The sequence below is a fragment of the Neofelis nebulosa genome, chromosome 1 (assembly GCF_028018385.1).
Source record: "Neofelis nebulosa isolate mNeoNeb1 chromosome 1, mNeoNeb1.pri, whole genome shotgun sequence".
In the NCBI taxonomy this organism is placed as follows: domain Eukaryota; kingdom Metazoa; phylum Chordata; class Mammalia; order Carnivora; family Felidae; genus Neofelis; species Neofelis nebulosa.
In genome coordinates, this window is record NC_080782.1 from 215531372 (window position 1) to 215557426 (window position 26055).

Consider the following 26055-nt stretch of genomic DNA (forward strand, 5'->3'; position numbering starts at 1 on the left):
TCTGTTGCAGGCAAAAGAGAGTCAAGCTTTGGTATATTCAGGTTTTCATTTTTAGAAAATCACTCTGATAACCAGGTGGAGAATGAAGTAGGGTATTTATGCTTTCCTTAGACAATGCTTCTAGAATATAAATAGAGCAGACATGGAGTTTTCTTCCTCGTTGCTTTAAAGGAAACTTTATAAGAAATCCCGATACATTCGCTTACAGAACAAATGATTTGTTCTTTGGGTAAGTTATCTTTTTACAGCATTTCAGTGCTTTGTGTTCAGATTTAAGAATTCCGACTCTCGGGGCGCCTGGGTGGCGCAGTCGGTTAAGCGTCCGACTTCAGCCAGGTCACGATCTCGCGGTCCGTGAGTTCGAGCCCCGCGTCGGGCTCTGGGCCGATGGCTCGGAGCCTGGAGCCTGTTTCCGATTCTGTGTCTCCCTCTCTCTCTCTGCCCCTCCCCCGTTCATGCTCTGTCTCTCTCTGTCCCAAAAATAAATAAAAAACGTTGGGAAAAAAAAAAAAAAAAAAAGAATTCCGACTGTCTCCCCCAGGCAACACCAGATGCTACCGCAGTACAGTAAAGCAGCTCACTGCCTCACTCTTCCTGCCCCTTTCTCTCTCAGCCTTTCCCATCGAGTTGCCCAAGCCAAATGCTTAGACATTTCGTTGGCTCTTCTCCTCTCTCTTGACTTTTAGGCCAATCAGTAAGTCCAGTGGATTCTGCCTCCAAAATAAAATTGCTGTCCTTGCCTTCGTCTCAGTGATGCTACCACCTGCGCTCGATCTCCAGCCCCTCTCCCTGGGACATTTCCTCATTCTCGCTCTCCTGCTTCAACCATTTCACTAGCTTTTTGCACTTAGAATAAAAAGCGAACTCCCCGTTGTGGCCGCATCTCCTGGCTCTTATCTCCCTGAACCTCATCTCTTGACGTTCTCCTTCTGCTCCAGCTGTTCTTTGCCCTTACGGTGGCCTGGAAACACTTCTCTTCTTCCAAGAAGCTCTTAGGATTTGGTGCCTGGCAAATACTCCCTGAACTTAATAGCATAATGATATCATAATAATAACACTTTCTGCCATTTATTGAATGTTTGCTGTAACCCAGACAGTGTGCTAAGTGCTCTGCAGCCATTACTGTATAATTAAATTAGATGCAACAAGCTTGTGAAGTAGGTATTATTATTGCTGTATTTCAAGAGAGGAAATTAGGGCACAGAGAGCTGAAGCAACTTGCCCACGTTCCTATTTTTGGTGTCTGATGGAGCCTGGCTTGCAGTCTGTCTGTCTGACTCCAAATCGAGCTCTTTGGTACGAAGTTTCGAAAATATTTTGTTATCATCAAAATTTACAATTCCTAAAATTTTTGATAAGCATAGAGAAAGTCAGGTGAAATGGCATCCAACTATTTCATTAAGCTGTTTAGTATCTTTAACAGTGATTTCACTTATCACATGAGTTTGTATGGAAATTTACGTGCATAATAAGGTGAGACATTTTGCAAAACAAAGATTATTATGAAAGTAGCAGCTATTTTTAATTTTAGAGTTTCAACATGTAAACATCTTATTTGCGGGGCACGTGGGTGGCTCAGTCGGTTGAGCGTCCGGCTTCGACTCAGGTCATGATCTCACGGTTCGTGAGTTCGAGCCGTGCGTTGAGCTCTGTGCTGACAGCTCAGAGCCTGGAGCCTGTTTCAGATTCTGTGTCCCCCTCTCTCTGCCCCACCCCTGCTTGTGCTCTGTCTCTCTCTGTCTTTCAAAAATGAATAAATATAAAAAAAATTTTTTTTTTTAATTTACAATTCCTGGAAGACAATCTTAGAGCAAGCTATAGAGAACATCTCATACTGAAAGTGAAAGTAAACGTTCATATACCTTAACTACCTTATTGGTGGCAACAGATTTTTCTCAATATTTTATATCTCGTTAATAATAAAAGATGGTATGGCACAGAAATGGGGAGTAAACTCTGGAGTCAGACAGACATGTGTTTAAACTCAGTACCTGCTGTTCATTCATATAGATCCTAATATCGTGTGTGCTGAATGATATTTTTGGCACTTGAGGTATATCAGTGGGCAGTCCAGTGAGATGGGTTTTTAAACTTTGGTTCTATGAGCTGTTTTTGACTTGGAGACTCACTATAGCATTTTATGAATTCAGTATAAATGTGATCCTTCCTGGACCCCACCCCAGTGGAATCTATTTGAGTCAGTCCTGTGACGTGTCTCCTAAGAACATTCTCAGAGCAAGACTATAAGTTCAATTTGCTGTAAGTGTAATTTCCTTCTTCCTTCCTTTCTTCTTTCCTTCCGATTAAAATGAAACATTAAATTTAATTTTATTAGGTATAATAAACTCAGGTAACTTCTACTCTAACAGAGGTAGCACAATAAACGTAGTACATGCGAAAATTACATTATATGTTAGAAGAGGAAAGTCCTTTGTGTGAGGGAGTAAATAAGATGAGGGAAAATCAGGGGAGCTCGTTGTGGTATTAAATAAGAGGTCAGTGAGGTGGGTCTCACCGAGAAGGTCAAAGACTTGAAGGAGGTGAAGGAGTTGCTCAGATGGATATCTGAGGGAAGGGTGGCCCAGGAGGAGAGAGTAGGTGGTGTCCAGACCTAAGAGGAGCATTGATGGCAGCTTAAAAACACAGCACCATTGTGGACAGAGGGGAGAAAGGGATGGAGAGATACTAGATGAGGCCAGAGGGTTCTCAGGGTCTTGTTGGTGATACCGAAATGAACTTCATACACGAGGCACGTGGCCACAGGGGCTGGCCCAGAATCACAGAGCCCCTGCCCACCTCCTCCAGCCACAACTCTTGCTGCTCTATCGCTGCAAACCCTACCCTGCGTTTATAACCAAAAGTCCTTTGAAGATTTCCCAAATATGCATGCTGTTTTAAACCCTTCCACTTTTGCACACATCTCAGGTACACGTTTCCATCCTTTGTCATTCTGATAAACTCCTTCAAAACCCACCCTGAGCCCTCTGGACTTTCTCTGGACCACCATGCATAGTGATTTGACTGTGTGTTTGTTACAGCCACACACAGCTAATGATAACATGTGATGAGCACTTACTGTATGCCATGCAATAAGTCTTCTATACGTTTTTAATGCATTCCTCACAACAACCCTCTAAGGTATGCCCTGGTATCATCCCCATTTTATAGATGAATAATAAAGGCATGAAGAAGTTCAGTAACTTGCCTAAGATCATTCAGCCACTAAGTGGTGGCCTTAGGAGGTACACATAAGGTTTCTGGCTCTAGACCCCATGCTCTTAATCATTACATTATATTGCCCCTCTACGTTTTCCACCGTTATTATATACGAGGCAATGTACACATCACACTTGACTGTAAATATTAGTTTGGTGTATGTGTCTCCTATATTATTTGTGACTATTTGGAGAGCAGGGAACCATGTCAAGTTCATCTTAGCTCTTTGGGGCTTTGCACATGCTCTGCCTTGGTTGAGTCGAAAGAAGAAAACATTCTCTCATGTAATTTGTAAGACCTGGGAAATAATATTCAAAATGTCAATGATAGGGTGTCATTAACTCTGAATTTTCCTTTTTTTTTTTAATGTTTATTTTTAAGAGGGTGAGAGAGAGAGACAGCATGCAAGCAGGGGAGGGCCAGAGAGAGAGGGAGACACAGAATGAGGAGCAGGCTCCAGCCTCAGAGCTGTCAGCACAGAGCCCGATGAGGGGCCCGAACCCACGAATTTTGAAATCGTGACCTGAGCCGAAGTCGGACACTCAACTGACTCAGCCACTCAGGCGCCCCTGAATTTTACTTGGTTTTGAATTTGATTTTCATCATGTTGTTATGCTTCTGTTTCTCCTCAGACCAGTATTAAAGAGGGACAGCTATTGAAGCAAACCAGTTCTTTCCAGAGGTGGAAAAAGCGTTACTTCAAACTTCGAGGCCGTACACTTTATTATGCAAAGGACTCAAAGGTAATTTGGGAGAATATTACTTGCAAGCGCTTGAAGTTGTGAATGGGTTAAAAATTTTGGTTCTGTAAACTTTTTGTCTTAGTGCTCACGATAGTCTTAACTGTTCTGTGCATTTAGTATTATGAATGTGATCCACCTTGGATCAAATCCCAAGGGAGTCTATTTAAGTCAATTTCGTGGCATGTCCACAAAGGACAATCTTATGGGAAGGTTCTAAAGTAGTTTTCTTTCTTCCTTTCCTCTTCCCTTACAATTAAAGTAAAACTTTAAATGTAAAGTTTATTAAATGTAATAAAGTCAAAAATTTTGGGTTTCCCTCTTTTCTTGCTACCTTTTTACCTTATAAATCTTTCCCTGACCATGAGAGAGAGAATTGCTATAGTTGCTAAGAATCCATACTCCAGTTTCAGACAAGATTCGTATCCCAATTCCAGCACATTGCATTGGAGTGGCTGTGGGCAGCATGTGTTGTTCTGAGGAGGCTTAAATGAGATAATACAAACAATCATCCCATTGTGCTAGCAGTTAAGAATAAAAACCACAGTGAAATAAAATCAAGGCTTTAAATGATTGTTACATAACAGTTGAATAAAATAAGAGTGATGTGGTTGGGTAAGAAAAAAATGAGTAAAGATGAGCTTCCATTTAAAACTGACATTTTAATATTCCTTGAGAAGTTAACATTAAGATGTCTTGCTGCTGTCTCACTTGGATAATTGATAATTTCCATATTAAAAACTGTATGTTTCTGATATAATTAGTAGAGTTATATACTAGGAGACAAAATCAAATATGCAAACAAACCTAATTCTTGGTCTGTGCAGCTGTAGAAGTAATAACCAAACCAAGTAATTCTATTTTAAAAGTCGTTATGTTCTAGGTTGTCCCTGATCTGGCTCCATGCTGACTTTTCGCATTCATCTCTAGGGAAGCATTGGCCATTTGACAGCCTTTGGCCTCGCCCCTTGTGTACCATCGGCAGATGACTTTCCCTCTGTCTCCACTTGATGAAACTCCCTGCTTTCTTTAAGATCCCCTCAAATATTCTTACTCCATCATTCATGAGAGCAAGAGTTCAAGTGTCTTCTGCTGGAGAAATTATCTGAATTTCATAGTATTCTGTCGGATTTCTTCTTTTCCACTTTTAATAGTCTCTCTTGCATTAAAATGGGTTGTGTCTGTTTCTTCTCCTGTGCTAGATTTTAAGTTCCTTCTGGTCAGGGAACAAGTCTAACAGGTTGGTTGGAGTGAAGTAGACTCACAAGCGCCCTGGAGATCTTGGGGGTGGTGGCGGAAGCTATGAGAGGACGGTCCCTTGCCTGCAGCCCCAGACGTGTGCTGTCATCCCTGCCCTGCTGCAGGGACGGGGAATGAGTGCGAACAAAGGCCAAATGACCCAAAGTGGGACGGATACGTTCATTTACTAGAATCTCCTAATCTCCAAATGGAACACTAATATTAAAGATTCCGTTGCTCTGGAGTTTTTCTCACGGGAACTTTTTTTGATTGAAACCATTTTGAAGAGTACAAAAGAAACTTCCATTTTATATTTGCAGAGCACATTCACCTTCTCATCTGAACCCATGTATGGATGAGGAAAATAGGGTTCAGAAAGTTCAGGAACTCACCATGATCCGACCCAGGGCTAGTTCTCATTTCTCACTTAGCAAATGTGGGAAGGAGGATGTTTGCCTGCTGGCTAAGTTGTTACAGGCTGTTTGTTGCCTGTCAGGAGGTGTTGCTTTGTGTGTACGTGTGTGTGACACAGTTAGGAGGTTCCCCATAAATTACGCTTCTAGAGGGCACGCAGCATTTTGCATTGAAACACTGTGCCAGGGTTCTTTAAAGACCTTCCCAGTTTGTGATTTAAGAGTTAATTGTGCATCATGGTTTTACTCATTCTTCTTAAGAAGAAATGGCAAAGTGTCACGAATGACTTTCCTTTCCTTTTCTATTCCTAATTCCTGACATCGCTTCGTAGTCATGGCCTGATAACAACAACAACAACAACAACAACAAAATTATTGACGAGCATTGAGTTAGGTTTTCATTTAATGTGTTTGTGTTCTTTTTCATTAACAGTCTCTGATATTTGATGAAGTCGACCTCTCAGATGCCAGTGTAGCTGAAGCAAGCACCAAAAATGCTAACAACAGTTTCACGGTATGGTTCTATTCTGCTGACTCCCTTCTCAGAAGTCATAGAATGACCTTTCCTAAACATGTACAGAAAGTCCTCTTAGTTACCAACTGTGTGTCAACTGTTGTGCGTTGGAATTCATGCCAACACAATACACTTGATGAGCGCGTTGTGTACCCAATACTGTTCATGATTGTTTGGGTCAATAAACCAATGTATTAAATGTATTTTTTTTAAGTATTTACAGTGTTTTCCATTTTAGACCTTTTAGTTTTTGTGCTTTAACATTTTTACCTCTTTTAAATTTACTTAGTTGAATTTTTTAATTTTTAATTTTATTTTAGAGAGAGCACGAGTTGGGGACAGGGGCAGAGGGAGAGAGAGAGAGAGAGAGAGGGAGAATCTTAATTTTTTTTTTTAACATTTATTTATTTTTTGAGATAGAGAGAGAGCATGAACAGGGGAGGGTCAGAAAGAGGGAGACACAGAATCTGAAACAGGTTCTAGGCTCTGAGCTGTCAGCACAGAGCCCGACGCAGGGCATGAACCCACGGACCGCGAGATCATGACCTGAGCCGAAGTCAGACGCTTAACCGACTGAGCCACCCAGGCGCCCCGAGAGAGGGAGAATCTTAAGCAGACTCCACGCTTAGCAAAAAGCCTCATGTGGGGCTCAATCCCACGAACGTGGGATCGTGACCTGAGTTGAGATCAAGAGTCAGACACTCAACCAACTGAGCCACCCAGGTGCCCCTCACTTCCTTTAAATGTAATACTTTAATTCTGTTGTTTATGAATATTCAAAAAGGTTGTTTATCTTCAATCTTAAAAAGAATGTTTTTTCATTCTGTTCTACTTTTGCTCTGTTGCTGCAGTTCAGGTGGTTGCTATAGTTCAGGCCTTCACTTATTCTCACTTAAGTAATTCATTTGATAGCTACTTAAGAGGTAGCTTCGGTTTCAGCGAATTCCTTCCCAATTACAAATCACGTTGCTGGAAGGAACTCACTGGCTCGCTGTTGCCCGTCAAGTGGCGTTTGCGGCTCCATCCTAAAGTCGTATAAAATCACGCCTCGGCGTTCTCGTGTTCCTGAGACTCTGTCCTTGTGCAGCTCCCTCGTCCAGCCTTTCTGTCTGCGCTCGGGCTTTTCCCATTCCCTCTGGCTTGAATGATTCCTCCTCCTTCTGTAGCTGTTGGAATTCTGCCACTTCTGCAAAGCGTATCCACGTATCTCATTCTTTCTGTACTTGTTTCATTCAAAAAATGTGATTTGAATACCCACTGTGTGCTAGTCACAATACAGTCCAGTGAAGTCCATCTGGGGTACTTTTTATAACTTCATATTCCTAGGCCCTCTAAGATGCACTGCTCTTGCTATGTTGTTGCCCCCTGCACACTCCCAGCCCCTGCTCAAGAAGCTACCACTACTGACAGAGGCGAGCTGTGTCCCTCTCCCAGGCATGCCAGGGCAGGGAAGGCAGACAGATGAACAAACACAGAGCAGTGCCGCGGTAGAGGTAAGCACTGGCAGGGGCGGGGGTGGGGGAGGAAGCAAATGCATTCAGATTTAGCCATATTGATTTATGGGCACGTGGGATAATTCATGGTGTAAATATTCCTGCCCCTCCCCCTTCCCCAGGGAGAGTTTAGTTTGAGGAGAGGAAAGCCAAGAATAGAATCCTGGGAAAATGTTAAAATTTCAAGTTGGACCAATAAAGACAGAGCACTCGGAAGTATACAAGGAGTTTTAGAAGGTGATGATGTTAGGAAAAGCCTGTGGAAGATAGTTTTAGGACAGAAGTTTCAAACATCAAATACTGCAGAGAGGTCAAGTCAAAGGAGAGATGAAAGCGTTTATGGAATTTGTTACCTTGGAGGTGACTGGGTCACACTGATGGGAATGACTTCAGGGACCGGGTGGAATGCATTAGGCTGCACTCCGGAACAAGGCGGGAAGGCAGGGAGGCCGGGGTGGATTGCTGGTTTGAAAGCTTGGCTGCTAGAAGGAGAACCAGTATAGCTAGAAGAATGTTCAGGCTTGAAGAGAATTTTGGTTTTGTTGTTGTTGCTTTGCTTTGTCTTTAAAATGGGCTTTGAATGTGTATGAAGAGAGAAAAGAAGTGTTAGACTCAAAGCTGGAGTGTCCAGGAAGTAGGGGGAGAATGGACGGAGCATGACTGCTGAATAAGCTGAAGGGTGTGGGAGCCAGAGCTCATGTAAAGATCAGCATTGATTAGGAGACAGAAAGTTTATGGAGTGAGGTGTGTGCAGGAAGTTCATTCATCTCAAACCCAAATACTACTGTTTTCTTAATGAAATTGAAGACAGGGTCATCTGCCCTGAGTAAGAGTTTAGGTGGCTTTGGAGTCGCTTCTGTAGAAAATGAGAGTTGGCACTGAACAGGGACCTGTAGTAGATCATGAGGTGGTAAATAATGTCTAGCAAAGATCGAGGTCAAGTTTAATAATGCACCTTATTTCTATGCCTGTCGTATTTTCTTTAGGATGGGGAGAGGAAACAACTAAATTGATCCAGGGTAGATGGTTTGTAGGATGTATCAGACAGAAAGATAAAGGGATTATTGGATGTTTGAGGGATCAATAACTCATCCATCTTCCCCTCTGTGTTCTCGGTTCTTGAGAATAAAACGTAGGGAGTGAGGGACGGCTTTATTCATGGCTGAACAAGACCCAACAACCATTAAGTACAGAGCTTCTGATAAATTGTTGCTTCTTTTTCCTTCCTCCCAAGTGAAGGTGGGGTAGGGTGATGAACCACTTGCCTTCCCTAGTAGTCCTCTCCCCTCTGTGGACACGGGACACTCATGGGGGAGTGGACAATAAGAGTTTCCCCCAAAAGGGATCTAGAATTTAGTTTGAAAGAGGGTTCCAAAATTTAAGATTTGAAAGATAGAAGAATTTCAGGTAAAGATGAGGTCCAAGGTGTTGGTGTATATAAAGGTAAAAGGAAGTGAAAAGCTTGGATTTAAGAGAAGTTATTCAGATCCTTTGCATAGCTCTTTCTTGGCCTACAAGTACATTCAATCTCTCCTGTTGTGTCTTTTTTATTATAGAACTCACTATATTCTGCCTTTTTATTTAATTAGGTACTTATGTTTATTATCAGCTCCCTGAGGACAGAAACTCTGTCATGTTGTTTTACCTCATAGTACCTTACCCATAAGTATTTGTTGATTTAATTAATAAGATGAAAGTTTATTTTACACATGAGAAGACTTTTGGTTGAAATGTTTTCAACAAATTTATCCACTCAACCAAACGTTATTCCTGAAGTTTGTTGGTCCAGAAATGGGGAGACTAAAATGTTAGGCAGATTGCTTAGAGTCTTATAGCAAATCAGTTTGGTAGAACTTTCTATGGCATAAAATAGAATAAGAGATAGATTTTCAACCAATAATTGGCAATCCTCTCTATCTTTAAATATTTAAATATCCTACCTTTCTGGATTGCATTGACTGCTATTAATGCTGTTATTTTAGCTAGTTCATGTCAAAGGTTAATGGTGTAGTTTGGTGGTATTATGGCTAGAGAATACAGGAATGGCCAAATTCAGCTTCACTACAGCCATGCCTTGAAGTCCCTAAGGATGATATATTGACAAGGGACAATAGTAAATGGAAAATCTATAATTAGCAAATGGAAAACAGAAATGCAGTGCTTTGCCTGAAAACCCAATGCCAAGCTCTCTAGTAGAACGGGTCCTAGAGCACTGTTTTAGAGACCACGGCAGAAACTGACTTAACATGGGAGGTTACTCAGCATCATTTCTGCCTCATTCTGTGGGTTACGAGTGAGTCACTAAGGCTGACTGAGCTTCAAGGGAGGGAACATAAACACCATGAGCGTTGCGTCAAAGGACTTGTGGACATGGTTCAGACCTGCCTACTTGATGGTTACTTTCCCTTCCTTGCAGTCCTGTGCTCCCATCCTTGGAATGAATAATTTTCTTGGTCGTGTTTTTTTTTTTTTTTTTTTTGGTTGTCTTAGTCACCTCAGGTACATGTTAGTTTTCAATTGCTTTGTAACAAATTACCACAAACTTTGTGGCTTAAAACAACACCCATTTGTTAGCTGACTGTTTCTGTTGGGCACACAACATCGCCAAATTCCTTTCCTCCGGATCTCACAGCGTTGAAATAAACAGATTTTTAAATATATACAGATATGTGTATGTACACATCCATACATGCATATTTAGCCCTTAAATTGGGCTAATTTTAACCAAGGTTGGAGTTTCGGGTTTTACATGTGTCTTCTGCAATAGACGGCAGTGACAATAACAACAAAAAACTGAAAGCATTTTCCGTGACATTAGGTGTCAGTGATGTGATCAGGGAATGGAAAAGGACAACGCTGACAGCCTTCTTGGCAATTTATAATCCTTCAGGATTCATTAACGTTCATCACGAATTTATGTGTAGTTTAAGTTCTACCATAGCATGTCTACAATGGTGGCGTCTACGAGACGTTCTTAATTTTGTCGTTCATTTTCTAATTGTCTCATTTCCTTTCTTTTTTCTTGTTTTATTGATTTCTGCATGGTGTTCTGGTGTTTTATTTCCACTTTCACGTTTTTATTTTAACACACCACTGTGCTGTAGGCAAAGGTGTTCTTAGACCGGAGAGAATTGACTTCCCCTTGGTCACACCAGTGCCTCCTGGGGAAGGGTCCCAGCCCTCCTGATGCGTAAGCCAGGGCGCTTCCTTCTCACACAGTGTTCTTTCCATCTGGTTAGTCTTTGCCCCTGTTCTCTCTCTCTTCTCACCTCGGCTGCTCTGTTTGTCTCTTTCTCACTTACCATGATGCGTATATCCCGGCTTTTTGTGACTTACTCGGTTGCAGACTTTAGACCCTGAAGTCCAACAGTGTGGGTTTGTGTCCTGCTTGGCCCTGTCTAGTTACGTGACTTTGGACAAATGAGTTCACCTGTAACTGAGGACGGCGACGGAGCCCGCCTCATGGGGTTATGAGGATTAAGTGAAATGTGATAACACATCGCAATCCCCAGCCCAGTGACGAGCACATATAGTTTATCAAGTGCTAGTGGCTGTCATAACCCTGAGGTCATTATCCCCGCTGTGCGCTTCACAAGTGGAAGCGTGTTGCCAATTCCCAACAAGTTTGGGAATTTTGAAGGGGTATGTGGATGAACTTTATCTTGAGAAAACGTCCCACCCTGCCTATGTTTCAGAGGTGCAGTGAAGATTTATCTCCACTGTTACCTCATATTAATAGGTTATTCGGGAAAGCACCTGTGCTATAATGAATGAAATTTCAATCATACCTTGTTATGTAGATGTATATGATAAAGAACAGCTTTTTAATGATTTGAAAGCCATCACAATCACATTTATACATCAGGCTTTTCAAAATGTGTTGTCCAGGGGCGCCTGGGTGGCTCAGTCAGTTAAGCATCCAACTTCGACTCAGGTCATGATCTCACGTTTTGTGGGTTCGAGCCCCGCGTTGGGCTCTGTGCTGACAGCTCAGAGCCTGGAGCCTATTTCAGATTCTGTGTCTCCCTCTTTCTCTGACCCTCCCCTGTTCATGCTCTCTCTCTGTCTCAAAAATAAATAAATGGTAAAAAAAAAATTTTTTAAAAATGTGTTGTCCAAATGACTGCTTTCATTACATTTTAATGTCGTTTAGGCTACATCTTAAATGAGTCATCATTTTTAAGGAAATTATTGTATGACATTGTTAACACTTTTTATGGAAGTTTGTAAAGAAAGCTTTTTTAATTTTTTTTTTTTAACTAGAAAGAAATACAGAGGCAATTTATTTGGTTTATCTAACTACCCTGAACATTTTCAGTGAGCTATCTGTGGGTGCGTTTGGAATCTCGCGGTTACTGCACACCCATGCTGGCTTTTCTCGGTTGTGTAAAACACAGAAACCATGTGGTAGCATTTATTTTTAGAACTAAATGAGCACTGGAACAAAGAGTCATTTTAGTTCAGGGGTCACTTGCCACTGCAGACATGACTGAAAGTTGATTATCATTAGATTTGATTCCTCCAATGAAGTCTCAAAAAGTAGGCATGAAAACCAATACAGAGAATATAATGTTTATGGCACATAAAATGCTGAAAATTATACATTCATAGTATAACTGAAATGAGCAGCTGTTTAATGGGAGGAGAAAATGTTCTTAAGAATTTGTTTACTCTTTTTATTAAAAAGAGGTTTTTTAATGCTTATTTTTTAAATTATTTATTAATTTTTTTATTTTAAATATGAAATTTATTGTCAAATTGGTTTCCATACAACACCCAGTGCTCATCCCAACAGGTGCCCTCCTCAATGCCCATCACCCACACTCTCCTCCCTCCCACCCCCCATCAACCCTCAGTTTGTTCTCAGTTTTTAAGAGTCTCTTATGCTTTGACTCTCTCCCACTCTAACCTCTTTTTTTTTTTCCTTCCCCTCCCCCATGGTCTTCTGTTAAGTTTCTTAGGATCCACATTCTATCCACATAGAATGAAAACATATAGTATCTGTCTTTCTCTGTATGCCTTATTTCACTTAGCATAACACTTTCCAGTTCCATCCACATTGCTACAAAGGGCCACATTTCATTCTTTCTTGTTGCCATGTAGTATTCCATCAACTGATGAAGTGGATAATCCTTATTTATTTTTGAGAGAGAGGGAGAGAGAGAGATCACGAGCAGGGGAGGGGCAGAGAGAGAGGGAGACAAGGAATCCGAAGCAGGTTCCAGGCTCCGAGCTGTCAGAACAGAGCGTGACACGGGGCTTGAACTCATAAACCATAAGATCATGACCTGAGCCAAAGTCGGATGCCCAACCGACCCAGCCACCCCGGTGCCCCAGAACTTGTTTCTTTAATGTGTACTTTTTGTTGATTCTGTTTTCCCCTTAGCTTCCTCTCTATTATAATTCAGTTCATCTTCTCTCTTAAGAGAGATATCAGATCCTTTGAACCTAAGGAAGTGTCAGTTTACTTTTATCCACTAATACCTCAATCTTCAATTACAAAGGAAGGAATGAAAAGTTATTTTTATGTCATCTGTGAATGCATGTCACAAAACAGGTGTTTAGATTATCATCTAAATAAATAATCACTTAGATAAATAAGTTACCTACTCTGATGATAATATTTACTGTAACTATGATGTGCCGTCTCGAAATGCTGCTAATTCATTCAGTTAATTATATCAGTCCTGGTAGGTAGTATTATGCTCTCCATTTTATAGATGACAAGTCTGAAATGGAGAAGCAACACCTAATACATGTAAATAGTGACAATCTGAACCCATCCACGTCATCTGGCTTCAATCTGTGCTCTGACCACTCTGCCATTGTGACTCTTTATTGTGGAGTTATTTTTTTATTGTTTTAAATATTTATTTATTATTTTGAGAGAGAGAGAGAGAGAGAGAGAGAGAGAGAGAGAGAGAATCCCAAGCAGGCTCTGCGTCACCAGCTCAGACGGCAGATCTCACAAATCTTGAGATCATGACCTGACCTGAAATCAAGAGTTGGATGTTTAACTGAGTCACCCAGGTGCCCCATTTATTGTGGAGTTTTAAATGAGTTTGGTCAGATAGTATTCCTCTGTTTTTTTTTATGTTTTCGGTTGCCTCTTCTCCTCCAAGTCAATCACAGAATTTTCTATAGCATTGCCTGATATACTGCTAAACACTTGCTGGTCATACTGCCGATTTTGAATACTATATTTTATTTTGGGCACTATATTTTGAATAGAAATGTTGATCAAGAGCTCACAGAGGAAGGCAACCCATATTATACAAAGGTCTGGGAATCGTGGGATTGACTGACTTTAGAGGCCACTTTCTATCTGAAAGATTTGGGGAAATGACATCTTTTTAATATGTGATGGATTCTCATGTCTAAGAGGCAGTCGACAGGTTTTATGTTACTGCAGTGTGCAGGAAAAAGATTCACAGTTGAATTCATAGAGGGACAATTTTAGCTCAACTTAAAAGAGAACTTTCTAACATGAGTCATCTGATAGAACAGGCCTCTTGTGAGGTAATGCCTCTGTCCATTATTAGAAATCTGTAGCCCTCTCATTCCCTACGAACTGGAAGGGGCCTTCAAGAACAGAGTTCTCAGAGCGGACTCAGGTTCAGAGGGCTGAAATGAATTTCTCAAGGTTGGATGGCTGATAGCTATATACAGCTAATGTAGAATTTGGGGCTCCCAGCTCTTGGGGTTTGTTGGGAGTAGGCAAGGAGTGGATTTAGAGATTCCCAGGCACTTTGCACACACTGTCTCATTCTACCAAACAGCAAGAGCTAAGTGACCATCCTTCAAGAATGCTATTGGAGAGACCTTTGCATGGTGTATGTGGCAAGGAGTGAGGGGAGATGGTGGGGACTCAAATTTCTTGCATACCCAAAGACTGTCTTCTTTACCATGGATCCCCAGGGTTAACACAAGGCCCGGAACAGAGGGGAAAGACAATAAGTATTTGTTGAACGAAGGAAGGAATGTGCTGTTGAATGAATGAATGATATTTGTAAACCCTAGTTTTCCTTTCAGAGAAATGTGTCATTTCAAGTTTTAGCTTAAAGCACACAGTTTCCTCATTTCTCAATGATGACGGATTATAATATACCCATAAATATTTGTATCCTCATTGAACTCTTTACATCATGACCAGATGATGTTTATGTTAACAATAAGTCTTAAAAACACGATTCTTGCCTGTGACTGATGATTGCAGTGGTCTCAAAATTATCTGATGCCTGATAATGGCAAACCACATATTTTTTATGTCTCTGTGGCTAACCTATTTTATAGCGCTCTAAAATGATACCACATTAATGCAATCTGAGTGGTTGTTTGCCTCTTAAAATTGACTTATATGCAGTATAGATGGCTTTATACTATGAAAGCTGATAATTTAAAAGTGGAGTTTGAAATTTGCATTCTTTTTTCTCTAACTTGGACATCAGGCTTTTAGAAATGAAATGCGTTATCATTGTTTCTGTAAGTACATCATGTTTATCTTTTCACGTAATGATATAACATCTTTTCCAAGAGTATAGCCTGGAGAAATACTTCTTTAAAGTTATTATGAGCTTCCTCAGAGCAAAGTTCTAGGAAACAAGAAACCATTGGTCCTTTTGTAGCTAAACTAAAAACTTGGAGTGCTCTATTTGTTAGGCTCATAATGTAAGAAAAGCTATCAGGGCAAATCTGCTAATCCTTCTCCCCTTGAGAACCCTTGTAGGAATTTAGAGTTGCTGTTTTGTACAAGTAGATTGTTGTTCATGTGAATATGTTTCAGGTTGTACATGCCTTTTCAGGATGGATAAAAGCATGCCTACCACCAAGGACTCACAGGTCTGTCCTCAAAAGTGCTACTAAAAAACCTCCAAAAGACTTTAACCTGAGGTTTAATACAATATGACCAAGATACACACTTCACGGGATAGATTGTAAAGAAGGTTTTTTAAGTCCTTGGGTTCATCAGTGCCTTCCCTGCCCACACTATCCAGAATTAGCAGAGGTCATGAAAGGTACTGTTTATGTATGCCAAGGCATATGGACAAGGCTACTTACCCACTGCAATAGCACAAGATTGGAAATACCCCAAATGTTTAAGTTAGAGACTGGTTGAAATGAATTATGAAATATTTCACAGAGTACAGTGTTACGCAACCGTGAAGAAGGAGTCTGCCCTGCGTATAGTAATGCACACCGAACTCCAAGTTGTGATCAGTGTGAAAAGCCAGATGTAGAACAGTGAGCATGTGTAAAATGTTACTCTGTGTTTGTTACTCTGTGCTTGTTTGTGTGTATGTGCAGGCAGCTATACATTTAAACCTTGAAAGATCGTATATTTGTTGTATATACAGAGCATTTCTCTGGAGAGATACGTAGAAGCTGACAGATATGTGCCTTCAGGAAGGAGACTTGGTAGCTGGGGGCAGGCTTGAGAGGGAGATGTACTTTTCGTCCTAAATGTATTTTGAACTTTTTTGTTTGTGTCACAAATCCTTATTCCTTATTCAAGAAAAGTTCTAAATGCTACATGAGAGCCCTTTCTGGCAACTTCTTATCAGATGCATTTGACAAGAGTTATGGATTTAGCAGGAAGCCCATGTTGGACCCTGTTCTACTGTTCAAGCAAACCATCATAAAGGCCATCTGTAACGGGAGGGAAGGAAGAGGTGCATGAGAGATCTTGTGGGAAAGACTGGAGAGCCATGGCCAACAGGAAAGGAATGAGGAGAGGAGGAGACTAGCATAGAGTTGTTGAATTTGGGAGGACTGCTATATAAATGATGCCTTTAATTACGGGTAGAAAACAAGAATACAAGTAGGCTTGTGGGGAGTGAAAAGAAGGCACTGTGAATTAGACACTGAGAATTTGAAATGATGGTAAGGTATCTTGGCGATGTCTAGTAGGCAATTGAAAGATGCTTTAAAAACTATTAAAATGGCTTAAAGTACTCCTTCGGTATCATTTTCATGGCTCTTTGTAAGTTTCTAGCATATCCGGTGTCTTCTCTGTTCCTTAAGTATGATTGTGGTGTAATGGAAAATTTAGGTTTTGGAAATGTTTTAGTTTTGTGGTGACTGGTACAAACAAGATAATTATTTTGTTTTGAACTTTCCCATTACATATGTGTTCTGTACAAAGCAATTTACGGTTACAAACAAATAGAGCTTGTGCCAAGGGAATAAGGCTAATGCTTTGTTCCAATCTCTGGTACATTCTGAAAATATTAAATGTGTGGTAAAACTTTTAATGTGCCCATTAACTAGTACTCATGGCTAATTTACAGCAGAAGTGTGTGTGATAGCTTACATAAATAATTTCTAAAATCACTGTAATCCTTGTTATTATAATTAATGCTAAGAAAAAACCCTCTCAGTTTCCAATGTACAGTGTGATACTTTCCGATACTATATATGATTATATATCTTGTCAATATTTTGTTTTGTAAAGGTGCCTGGTTTGCAGAGACCTATCTATGTTAGCAAATTTTCTCCTTCTCCTTCTCCTTCTCCTTCTCCTTCTCCTTCTCCTTCTCCTTCTCCTTCTCCTTCTCCTTCTCCTTCTCCTTCTCCTTCTCCTTCTCCTTCACCTTCTCCTTCACCTTCTCCTTCACCTTCTCCTTCAACTTCTTCTTCTTGTTATTATCATCATTATCATTATCATTATCATTATTATTAATTTACCAGCACCTTTTCTTGCTCATCTTTAAAGAATCTCCAGGTATGTATAGGATTGAGATATAACTGTACAGTTGCCCTGATCATTTTTAAGAGAAGAAAAAGTGAGCATCATGTGAAGCCTTTTCTGCCTGTTCGTCCAGGGTAATGTCAGTAAACTCTTTGATATTCCTTCCTTGCTAGTAGATGGCTAGGGAGGCAGACAGAATTCATTTTCAAATCCTACATGGACCTTTCATATGAAAGATGGAATGAGATAATATATGTGATCATATTGACAGCAAAGCACTCTGAAAGTGTAAGATCTGCAAAAGTAATCATTCTGCTTATTTATCAAGATTATAGCCCCCTACACCCTTCTTATTTTTCAAGAACTTAACTATTAATTCTTCTGAGGAAAGGTTGTTTGCATCCATGGATAGTAATTAGAATTATGAATATAATAGGAAAATAGATTATAGTCTCATTGATTTCCCAGTTCACTATTACAATAGCAAAAGCTGGAATTGTGTATCATAGTTATTTTATGACTGTGGCAGGCTGAAGAATGGATCCCAAAGATATTTACATCCTAATTAATGTCTGTAACATTGTGAATGTCACTTTATATGGTGCAGAGGACCTTGTAGTTTTGATCATGTTAAGGATCTTGAGATGAGATCATTCTGGATTATCAGTGGGTCCTGTGTAATCACAGGGGCCCTTGTAAAAGGGAGGCAGGAGGAATTAGTCAGGGAATATGTGAAGTTGGCTTGGTGCAAGGAGGGGGCCATGAGCCAATGAATGAGGGTAGCCTCTAGAAGAGGAAAAAACAAGGTTCTTCCCTACAGCCTCCAGAAGGAATGCAGCCCTTTGGACACCTTGACTTTAAACTTCTTACCACCACAACTGAAGAGAATAATTTGTTCAGCAGCAACAGGAAACTAATGCCATAGGGATTGATCAAACATTAATAACTATGGTTTTTTTGAATTCTAAGAAACTGTTAATACCGACTTGAATCCAAACTTTCTTTATCAAAGTCTTCAAAGAAGCAGTGGTTTATTATTATACATGTAATTTACCTATATAAATGATAGAATAGGATACCCCAGTAAGCATCACGGAAAGTCTCTCTTGATAGACTCCCTGAGGCCTTTGCCATGGCCTTTCTCCAGAGAGAGCAGGGCAGGGCAGCGAAGCCTGCACAGGGACTGTCTTTATCTTCTGCGGTTTCACTATGTCCTTCTATCTTTGGTTCTCCAGTGAACCAGAGGCTTCTGGGAAGTTCCAGGTAGGTCCTTTACTCTGAAACAGAATCTTAAAGACTAGATAGTCCCCAAAAGATTTTAAATAGATGGCTTTCTTTAACACTTTGTGTATAGATTCTAACACGATATGAATTAGACCATGTTGAATTCATTTGCTTATTTGAAACCTGGATCCTGCCAGCTTACATGTCTCTATTTTATTGTTAATATTTTATTAAACGCTTTCAGTAACATTTTGATTTTAGAGTATTTTGGATTTTTACATTGAAATAAAGGAAAAATTTACTTTTTAGAATGTGAGATACATTGGAAATCCTGGGTATGTAATGAGAAGGTTGGTACTTGATAGCATTGATATCTGTGCTTCCTTTTTTCATGGAAACATATCAGAATTTATGTTTTATTTATATTTAATACTTTAAGGCAGTAAAAAAAAACAACATTAGGTTATAGAGGAAAATCAGATTAACATGGACAATGACTTTGTTATGAAGCCATTATTCTTAGTCAAGAAGCAGGTTTTGTGCCGACCTAATCTTAAGCAGAGTCATCAAAGCTCAATAATTATGGAAGTCGATGGGGCGCCTGGGTGGCTCAGTCAATTGAATGTCCAACTTTGGCTCAGGTCACAAGCTCACAGTTTGTGGGTTTGAGCCCCACGTTGGGCTCTGTGTGCTTCAGATTCTGTGTCTCCCTCTCTCTCTGCCCCTCCCCTGCTGGTGCTCTGTCTCTCTCTGTCTCTCATAAATAAACATTTAAAAATTAAAAAAAAAGAATTATGGAAGTTGGGGTACCTGGATGGCTGTCTGTTAAGCATCCAGCTCTTGATTTCAGCTCAGGTCATGGTCTCACAGTTAGTGAGATTGAGCCCCGGTTCAGGCTCCTCACTAACAGTACAGAACCTGCTTGGGATTCTCTATCTCCCTCTCTCTCTCTGCCCCTCCCCTGCTCATGCTCTCTCTCTCAAAATAAATAAACAAACCTAAAAAAAAAAAAAAAGAATTATGGAAGTAAGATTTGCAACGCTGTCTTCAGCTCAGTCCATCCCACCCCATCTCACTCCGTGGTTGGAAGACTTACCTCTTTAGCTTCTATGGACATTTCAGGTCATTTGATTAAGAAGACCACATTATTCATCTAATTTGAGTTTGATACAGGAGAAGGCCGTAAAAGGTCAGAAACTTGAGTCCTGGCAGGTATGGTCTGCAAGTTGAGTACAGAGCAAGGATTGAATAGAGCCTATATCCCTAAGACTCCCAGGTCCCTCACCTCCTTAGTTCCTTGAAGAGTTTTGCTTGGGGTTCCCCGATGTTTGGGTACAGTTGTTTTCACTGTGAAAATTTTCAAATATATACAAACTCAGGGTAACTGTGAACCCCACATTCCCATTGCCCAGCTCCTGCTGCCGTCTGCGTGTTGCCACATTGCTTCATCTCGTCTCTCTCTTTCCCTATTTTCTCTGGAATGTTTTAAAGCAAACCTTTCACACCATTCTACTTGACCCCTCATTCTTCAGTAGGCGTTGCTAGATTTTAACTCTGCTTCTTTTCCATCGTTCTTCTCAAACAAAGCCTGGATATGCAGAAGCTGCAGAAGAGAGAGATTGCCCGTGGTTTCTGAATTTAGTATTTCGCAGTGAAGGAATAATCTTTTCTTTTGATTTTGATTTTACTTTACTTGTTATAACACTGCTATTACTGTTTTGTTAACTCCTCATATAAGGAGTGTATTAGCTAATGGTAGACAACCCCTTTAGTATCTACATTTGTTTTTTCTCTTCAATGTATTGTAACAAAACTAATTCCATACTTAATTTACAGAGCTGATTAAAGAATCAATGAGATACTGTCTTTTTGCCATAAGTTTGTAGTCAAGTATTCCTGTAGATAAGAAGACAGACATCTTCTTGGCAAAGACGTTTTGCTCTTGTCCAGAGGTCTTTTTCCTTTCTATAATTAGTACATTTCTCAGAATAATAGTTTTACATGTTTATTTTTGAGAGAGAGAGAGAGAGAGACAGAGCATGAGCGGGTGAGGGGCAGAGAGAGAGGGAGACACAGAACCCGAAGCAGGCTCCAGGCTCTGAGCTGTCAACACAGAGCACAACACAGGGCTCGAACTCACGAACCGTGAGATCATGACCTGAGCCGAAGCCAGATGCCCAACCGACTGCGCCACCCAGGCGCCCCTATGCTACAGAATTCTCAATTATTTATACCAAAGTTTAGGTAATTACTTGATTTATAGCTTCATTTTTGAAGTTAATGTTATATATACAAATGATATATAACTTCTCCTTAGAAAAGTAAGCAGCATTCGGGCAGACTTCCCTGTGTTCATGACTAATGCCTCCCTCTTTATTTTGAGAACCTATGCAGATGTTTGGTACTTCCTAGTCTACATTACAGGAATGCCCACAAAGATCAGTACATTGTTATTCAGCTAGAATGACTCATCCATTGGAGGGATGATCAGTCAGCCAAAACCAGAAGGGTAGAATGACTTTCAAAGATCCTCTTTAACTTTCAGTAAAGGGTGTGTACGTGTGTTTTGTGTATAAATCTAAATATAGTTCAAAATAGACATCTGAAAAAATTTGTAGAGCTTTTTGAAAGGGAATAGGAAGACCTTAGTTCAGCATCCAAGCCATATGATTTAGGATCCTGTTCACAATAGTGTGCTATCGGCATGGCAGGATTTCCCTATAAATTCCAGCAATGGGTTAATAATTGGCTCTTGAGTGTATGTGGATTACCTGTCAACCTCAGTCTTATCGTTAGCCCACTACATCTTTGTATGTTATTTTACATCATTTGACATGTTGTTAAATGTGTGCTCTGCGATTTTATGGAACTACTCTCTTCACGAGCACGTAATGCAGATTCCACAGTGTTTACAGCTATATCATGAGTGTTTACTATATTGCAGCAGTATAATAATGTCTCTTCCTAATATACAATTCTGTTATTTTACAGACTTAAATTATACTATCTGTTGAAAACATCCATAGCTCTTCCTTTGCCAGATGCGCATTTGTTGTGACTGTACTTTTCTTAGTCTCCCACTAAAATTCAAGCATCATTGGGAGAAAATACACATTGAACCTTTATCATCTGGTAGTGCCTCAGAAAAATTTACTTTTAGGTCAGAAATTGTCATCTTAGAAAATAGATGGGACTCGGGGCAACTGGATGATGAAACAGTGAAGTATTGATCACAGAAGAAAAAGGAGTCAGTCTATCTATGCAGGACTTGCAAACTCAAATGCCTCCAGGGGCCACTTGGTAATTTAAGTGTATGAAGTGGCCAGCTGAAGAAAATAGGTCTAAGCTGCCTGTACTGTGATGAGCAAAGTACCTGTCTAAAATGGATGTTAACTTGTTGTTGTTTTATAACTCACCACTTCTGGGTTCAAACAGATTGACCAAACAAAAAAATCAGAGGTCATCATTTGGTGACCTCTGTTATATCCCTTGAGGTGCTGTAGGTGGTAGACTATTTCAGATTGATACCATACAAAGGAATACTGTTAGGTACAGATGAGAACACTGGAAATTGGGGAGCAGAAGGGTCCTGAAAAGGGAGATACGGAGCTGTAAAGACTAACAGCACTTTCTCTGCATTACTTAGACCAGATCCTGACTTGATTAATGGACAGGTTGGATGCTTCCATTGCCCTTCATGGCTGATAAGCAAAGATGTGCATCAGAATCACCTGTATAGCTTTGCCAAACTACTGATCACGTCTGAAATTATCCATGCCTCCCTCCAAAATGAGATTTCGATTTACCAAGTCTGGTTTGGAGCATGACTAGCTAAGTTTTGTATATTTTGGAAAAACTCTTAGCTCCATGCAGGTGCACCCATGTGGTTGAGGACCTGTGCTCTTGGATGTAGAGTGCCCCGGGCCACTTTGAAATAAGGGAGTAAATGTCTCTACCCTCATGATACTCACTTAGGATGAGAGACTACATTGCATTCTGGCGCATTTAAATTGTTCAAGTGAATTATTTCCTTTCATACAAGAGGAATGAAAAAATCAACATACACCACTTAAGAGTTGGATATATATATTTGAGGGAGGATGGAAGAGGCAGGTATGTTAAGACCCAGCATTTGGCAACTTCAAGTATAGCAAACCTAGTTTTAAAAAGACATAATTCGGGGCGCCTGGGTGGCGCAGTCGGTTAAGCGTCCGACTTCAGCCAGGTCACGATCTCGCGGTCTGCGAGTTTGAGCCCCGCGTCAGGCTCTGGGCTGATGGCTCGGAGCCTGGAGCCTGTTTCCGATTCTGTGTCTCCCTCTCTCTCTGCCCCTCCCCTGTTCATGCTCTGTCTCTCTCTGTCCCAAAAATAAATAAAAAAAAAAAAAAAAAAAAGACATAATTCTACCTGATTTGGCTTTAACAAAAGTCAAATTATATCCCCTAAGTTATAAAAATTCAGGCAATAGAAAATTGTTACGAGTGCACTTAGACTTCCTGTTAGTTCTGCTATCCAAGAAAGACTTCTCACTGCATATGAATTTTTATTTCAATCAGGCAGTTCAGGATTAATCACTAAGGATAAAAAAAATAAGTACTGCATTTCATATAAATGGAATCACACAAAATGTGGTCTTTTGTAACTGGCTCCTTTCATTTGGCATAATGTTTTTAAGGTTCATCCATGTTGCAATGCTGTCCATCTCTTTTCTTACTCCATGTTTTAAAGTTTCCCTTTTTTATTTTTGCCATGACATCTCTAGAAAGTGATACTGATTTTGAATTTCAAGTCGGGAGAGCAGGGTAACATTATAGACGAATTTGGGTCAAGAAACTGATTTGATTTAAACAGATTAATTATGTAGTCATTATCAAACATAGCTTCAATTTTGCTTGATGTCAGACCTAGTTTTATTTTTTAATTAAAAAAACTAATTTTGGGGGCGCCTGGGTGGCTCAGTCGGTTGAGCGGCCGGCTTCAGCTCAGGTCATGATCTCACGGCTAGTGAGTTCGAGCCCCGCGTCGGGCTCTGTGCTGACAGCTTAGAGCCTGGAGCCTGTTTCAGATTCTGTGTCTCCCTCTCTCTGACCCTCCCCCGTTCATGCTCTGTCTCTCTCTGTCTCAAAAATAAATAAAGGTTAAAAAAATTTTTTTTAATGTTTTTTTTAAAAAAAGTAATTTTTAATTAAAAAATTAATTTAAAAATATTTGATTTTTTTAATTTGGGTGTAGTTGACACACGATGTTACATTAGTTTCAGGTGTATGACATAGTGATTTGGCAACTGTAAACATTATGCTCACCACCAGGGTAGCTAGCTACCCTCTGTCACCATGCAGTGCTATTACAATGTCATTGACAATATTCCTTATGCTGTGCCTTTTATTTCCATGATGTATTCATTCTATAACTAGAGACAAAGTAGATTTGTTGTTGCGAAGGGCTGGGGGTGGGGACAGATTCGGAGGAAAATGGGGAGTTACTGTTATTAAGAGGGTTCCTTTTTGACATGAAAACATTCTAAAATAGATTATGATGATGGTTGTACAATGCTGTAAATACAGTAAGAACTATTGAACTGTACCGTTTAAGCAGATGGATTGAATAGTATTGTGAATTATATCTCAATAAAGCCGGTATTAAAAAATAAAAAGGAAAAGGAAATGTGTATAGTTTATTTTTAAGTATTTTGATAGAGCAGAGATGATCAGTTTGGTGTAAAGAAATAAGGATTTCCTAGTGGAAAAAGTTTGTTGGACATTTAAAATTACCACAGAAGTTTGGGGCACCTGGGTGGCTCAGTCAGTTAAGCATCTGACTTTGGCTCGGGTCATCATCTCAAGGTTCGTGAGTTCAAGCCCCGCGTCAGGCTCTGTGCTGACAGCTCAGCCTGGAGCCTGCTTTGGATTCTCATTCTCTCTCTCTCTCTCTCTCTCTCTCTCTCTCTCTCTCTTCTCTTCCCCTGCTAATGCTCTGTCTCTCATTCTCTCAAAAATAAATAAACATAAAAAAAATTTTTTTTTAAACTGACAAGTAAGCTTAAAAAAAAATTACCACAAAAGTTTGTAAAGTGCCCTTCATTGCAGAATCAAAAATCTAAGTTAGAAGAAGAAACTCTCTATTTGAATGTCTTAAGCATGACACCTACTAGAGAGGGCATGCTGAACTCTCTCAGTACTGCACAGGGATCTGATGCCCTCCACTCTGCCAAGCCTTTTGCCATCTTATGTTCCTGCTGTGAGGAAGCTGAGACCCAGCGCAGTTAACGGGAGGGGCTGGGGTGGGGGGGGGGGAAGACAATATTTTTCCTAATCTGTTTGTTGATATTTTCCTAGTATCTTCTAAAGAAAACTCATTATCATTATTCTGGTTTTGGTGGTTTGCTAGTCAGTGACTATTTTGTTAGCGAACTGCTTCCAGTTTGTGTTGTCTTGGACTGTGGACCACACTTAAAAAAGAAATATATACATTACAGAAGAAGTCTGTAAATAGATACATAATTGCTGTCAGCGCCAAGAACTGTGATGCTAGTATTTACTGAGCTTTGGTTTCCTAACAGACGCTGTGCTGAATGCTTTACTTGGATGGTCTCACTAATCCCACACCACACTCTGTAGAGCTGGGAGTTAATGCTTTAGCCTCACTTAGCAGGTGCAAGACGATGGCTCATAGAGAGGAGGAAACATTGTTCACAGCCGCACAAGTAAGAAAGGACGCTGTTGGTCTTCATTCTAAGTGGGCGTGACTCCAGAATTTGGGCGCTGAATCACTCTGCTGTTACCTTAATGGCTTCCAGTAGGGAATTTGCAGACTAGCAATTACCTGTAATTCACTTGGCTACAGAAACTTCTGTCATTTCTTAAGTTCTAACAGTGTTGTGGGGAACAAGTAAAATATCTTTAGGACACTGGTTTTCAAACATACTTGCACTTTGCAATTATCTGGAAGTTAAAAAAAAAAAAAAAAAAAAAGCTGGCGGCTGGGTCCCAGCCTCAGATGTTCTGAGTTAAATGGTATGGAGTGTGGCGTGGACATTGGCATTTTTAAAAAAATCTCCCAGGTGATTCTAATGTGCAGCCAACTTTAAGAACTGCCTCGGGGGCGCCTGGGTGGCTCAGTCCAACTTTGGTTCAGGTCATGATCTCAGTTCGTGGGTTCGAGCCCCACATAAGGCTCTGTGCTGACAGCTCAGAGCCTGGAGCCTGCTTCGGATTCTGTGTCTCCCTCTCTCTCTGCCCCTCCCCCGCTCACGCTCTGTCTCTCTGTCTCTCTGTCTCTCAAAAATAAGCATTAAAAAATTTTTTTTAAATAAAAAAAAAGAACTCCTGCTTCAGAACAATGCAAAGTTTTAAATTCTGAATTCCCATCCTTCCGTTAGTAAAAAAATTAGTGTTTTTGTTACAAAAGTACTACATATTTGCTTTAGAAACCATATACAAACAAAAAAATACAATTATGTTTCTCTGTAATCCCCTCACTGAAAGATGACCAATACAGTATTTGTGGGGTTTTTTTCCCTGTGCATGTT

The 26055-nt window shown here is 40.3% G+C and overlaps 1 protein-coding gene across 5 annotated transcripts in view; it reads left to right on the forward strand.

The window, feature by feature from the left end:
- DGKH (diacylglycerol kinase eta) overlaps positions 1-26055 on the forward strand; it is a 184115-nt gene that overhangs the window by 74457 nt on the left and 83603 nt on the right. For 4 of the 5 annotated variants that reach the window (XM_058684159.1, XM_058684185.1, XM_058684178.1 and 1 more), the window contains exons 3-4: positions 3849-3959; positions 6042-6122. In XM_058684159.1, coding sequence (XP_058540142.1) covers positions 3849-3959; positions 6042-6122 — 192 coding nt within the window. Of the gene's footprint in view, positions 1-3848; positions 3960-6041; positions 6123-14150; positions 14259-26055 lie in introns of those variants that run through there. The other variant, XM_058684192.1, reaches the window with a different exon arrangement.